General features: G+C 50.8%; 1 protein-coding gene across 1 annotated transcript in view; it reads left to right on the top strand.

The window, feature by feature from the left end:
• LOC113204503 (uncharacterized) overlaps positions 1-3,702 on the top strand; it is a 38,446-nt gene that overhangs the window by 8,871 nt on the left and 25,873 nt on the right. The window contains exon 2 of the mRNA XM_052268430.1: positions 905-1,095. Within this exon, the coding sequence (XP_052124390.1) occupies positions 959-1,095 (137 nt within the window). The 5' untranslated portion in view covers positions 905-958. The remainder of the gene's footprint in view (positions 1-904; positions 1,096-3,702) is intronic.

Raw genomic sequence — 3,702 nt, 5'->3', positions numbered from 1 at the left:
CAAAATTCACACGTTTACCCCCGTAATATGTGCACGATCGGAGCGGGTACCAGACAAGGCGCGCAGTGGCCGAGCCGGCTGGGGCGTCGCTCGAGCTTCAAATCCGGCCCGCTTTCACCTAACTTCTCGTTCTTCGTAACTAAGAGACGTGAAATAAAAGGGCAGTAGTTCTTAGATGGATGGATTGATTTTTGAACACTCTTAAAAACTGGTCTTTTTGGTATGGTTTATGAGGAATTTACTTTAGAGCAGAAACGGTGGCAGATATACAGCACATCTGAGAACTGGTTTCGGTTGAGAATATGTAGTCTTGGGGGGTGCGAATCACAATAATTTTGCTCATTGATGTCGTCTTTCTGAATTTACACACTTTCGCAATGTGCACACTTTAGACTTTTGTAAACGTCTCAATTGTGCAAACAACTCTTGTGCCTGAACACATTCAAAGATCTATTTCACAAACATTGATGCACTAGTGTGGTTTTGACAAAAATGGGCGACAAAATTTCAACCTTGCATGCACATTTGTAAAAGAGGATCGGAAATCGGAAAATAGTAGAGGAACTATTCCTCCGAAACCACCTTGGTCCAATAAGGGTACCACCACGTTGGGGATGTAGAGACAGCCACTCTAGAAATGGCAAAGAACGTAAATTCTCCTCGTACTAGCGGGCCGTAGGCGAGGCCGTAGGCGAGGCCGTAGGCCCGTATATTCGATCATGTTTATCCAGTACTCGACTCGGATGTCAACGCCTCAGGCCAAGGTAGATGTATGCCAGACGTAACAGTGTTTTTTGAGATATCGCGAAGCCTGTTACGCGAGACGTGGTCCGGCGTACTTCTACCTTGTAGTATGTGGAACAGTTTTTATAGTGTACACTGCTAACCTTTGTTTTGTTTGCAGGAGCCAGCTGTGGGCACGCTGGTGCCCGGGCTGGCGGTGGCGGGGGGCGGCCCGATGCTGCAGGCCACCCCCGCCCCCGCCACGGTGCCCACCCTCGAGCCCCCGGCGGCAGACCAGCGCCGCAGGTCAAGTGGGGCCCTCCTCGGGGCTCTCGGAGCGCTGGCGGACAACACTCTGCACGCCATGCCCAGGTGAGAGAGTTTTCTTGATGGCTCAGCGCAGCGCAGCCAAGTTAAACTCCGGTAAATTTTGAACAACACATAATCTAGCTCCATCCTTAAACATCTATAGGATTACCACAACAAATTGATGCCTTAGACTGAGAGGCACGCAGTTCAGACGCGCGATCCGAAAGACACGCAGTTTACCGCTCCAGAGATAGGAACTGCGTGAGTCTGGGAACGGCCGGCTGAACTGCGTGCCTTTCGGAACGCGCGGCTGAACTGCGTGCCTTTTAGTCTAAGGTATCGAAATAATACTTTTTATATTATTTAAAACCATTAATTGAAGTGTATGTGTTGCTTCATGTCCAAATCTGGCTAGGATTGGTTCATGTTGCGTGTACATTAGGATCTTGAGTTTCTTCGATTAAGAAATACACCTGTAAGAGTAGTAACTCCGCGTGCGAGGCTCATGCTCATCTGTACGAGTGCGTGAGTGAGCTGCGTCCAAGGTCTGGCCTCACCCACACAAACCTTGCGAACGATTTGTTGCGAAGGATCATCAAGAAAGTGCGTCCGCCATCTGCCGTTATGGAATTGCCAAGTTCAGCCAATGCCATAAGGTCTTAAGACGCCTAATAGGTAGGCAACATCTTGCCTTCCATGCAGGTGTGTACTGCGGGATGGCCTACCCCGAGTCTCGCAGGCGTCTTTTAGGTAGACTGGTGGCTGATTCACGCCGCACACTTTCGTAGCTACCGCATGCACACGTACACGTACGGGCGAGTTTGCCTATGCTCGCTGCCTAGGGCTCCTTATGGCCCCGTGAGAGAAGGCAGCCCGCCCGCAAGCGTGCATGCGGTACAGTATGCCTACAAAAGTGTGCGGCGTGCGGCGTTAATCAGCCACCTGATATGAAAACAAACGTGTCCAGGAGCTGTGTGACTTAAGTTGCACAGTTTCTACAGTCATGCAACGTAAGTCGCACACTTACTTGCTGGACACCCTCGATTTACAGTGTAAAGGCTTCGTCCAAATATGCGACGCCCCCCCCCCCCCACCCCCATTGCACCACTGCGTGCGGTAGGCAGATCATTGGTACATTTTCCTTCCAAAGCATCGCCCAATCGCTTACGTTGTGCAAAGGGTCTTCCTATTTTTTTGAAAATTACTCGAAGATGGAAAAATGATAAAATTCAAAACCCGACCCGCCCATGTCGTGAGCGACTCCCCACACTCTTTCCCTCTCCCCCACCCGCTTGCCTAGATATAGTGTGCAACTGGCGTGCACACGCAAGTGTGTCACTGAACATTTTAATACTAAGTGTTCATTAGTACAAATGCACAGTTTAAAGTGTTCTACTTTCAGGGTTAGCCGTAAACTTTGGACACTTTAATACTTTCTGTGCGAAGCCCTTTTCTTGAAATAATCTTAATTTTCATCAGATAGCGCCAAGAACTTTAGAGTGGTCCAGTCCTACACCTAAGACGACCGTGCACTATAGAGTACTGCCCTGTGCGTGCGTGCACGCCAGTTGCACACTTGTGTTTTCAGTGCCCCTCCCATCCGGAAGAGGTGGTGTGTCATGCGCGGCAGCAAGGGCAGCAAGGCGGTGGTGGACAGCACCGGGCCCTGGTTGCGGTGGCGTGGTGTGCTCTGTTGACAAGCAATAATCCCGAATCCCGTCCTCCTATCACGAACCCTCGACGCACAGGGGTGATCCAGGGATCAAGCGGGCTGGTGTGCTCACCCCTGTAATATGCAGCACCAACCCTAGATTCTTACACTGTAAAAATACTGACTAAATTTTCATCGTGCTCATTCATCGTATTATTTTAGTTTTGATAAGCAAGTGTGTGTCATCATTGTATCTGTAGTCATCATTTTGACAAAGCTGTTTTCTGACTGACCAGTTTTGTTCTAGCGTGGTTCGGCTGGGACACATTCTGTTCCGCTCTTTTGTTACGGGCGAGTGATTCCCCCCGCAGTCTTGCACCCTGCTCTGCTGTGTTAGCGCTCGCCTCCACCACACCGGAAGCGGGGAGCAGTAGAGGCAATAACAACTTCCCGACGAAGCAGGACATGGGGTTGACTACTTCCGGTTTCCGTTCGATTGAACAGATTGAATCAGCCCCCTCCCCTCTCCCCTTTTCCTCCTTCTCCTTATCAAAAATTGCCGTTCAGTTTCTGGCAGCTGTGAAAGGATGGAGAAAATGGGAGGGGAGACAGGAGGTGGGGCCGCACGAAGCAGCTGTGCTCCTCGGGTCCATATCGTTCCCGGTTTTGCCCCCCTTTTTTACACTCTCTTCATTTTATTCCGCCCCTGTCTCTCTTTAGTCACACTCCTTGGTTCGCGCGAAAATCTCATGCTTAAAGCTCACTTCAGTCCCGTGCTCTACGCCTGACTCCAGTCGAAGCAGTCCTCCAGTGCCACTCTAGCCTCTCGAGACCTGCTCCAGCCTCACGCCGGGCGTACTCCAGGCCCCCTTGTCCAGCTAATACGGAGCGATGGGTTTAGGGGATGATCCCCTCCCGGCGCGGCTCCTAATGAATCATATTATTTAATTGTGGAAGTGGCATCCCGGCGTGCGTTAATGGGGTTAGATCACGGTGAGAGAGAGGGAGAGAGAGGGGGG

This window comes from Frankliniella occidentalis, unplaced genomic scaffold (genome assembly GCF_000697945.3).
Source record: "Frankliniella occidentalis isolate FOCC.00 unplaced genomic scaffold, Focc_3.1 Scaffold69, whole genome shotgun sequence".
NCBI classification, from domain to species: Eukaryota; Metazoa; Arthropoda; class Insecta; order Thysanoptera; family Thripidae; genus Frankliniella; species Frankliniella occidentalis.
The sequence above is the reverse complement of the archived record's forward strand: the minus strand, read 5'-3'. Positions and strand labels throughout refer to the sequence as shown.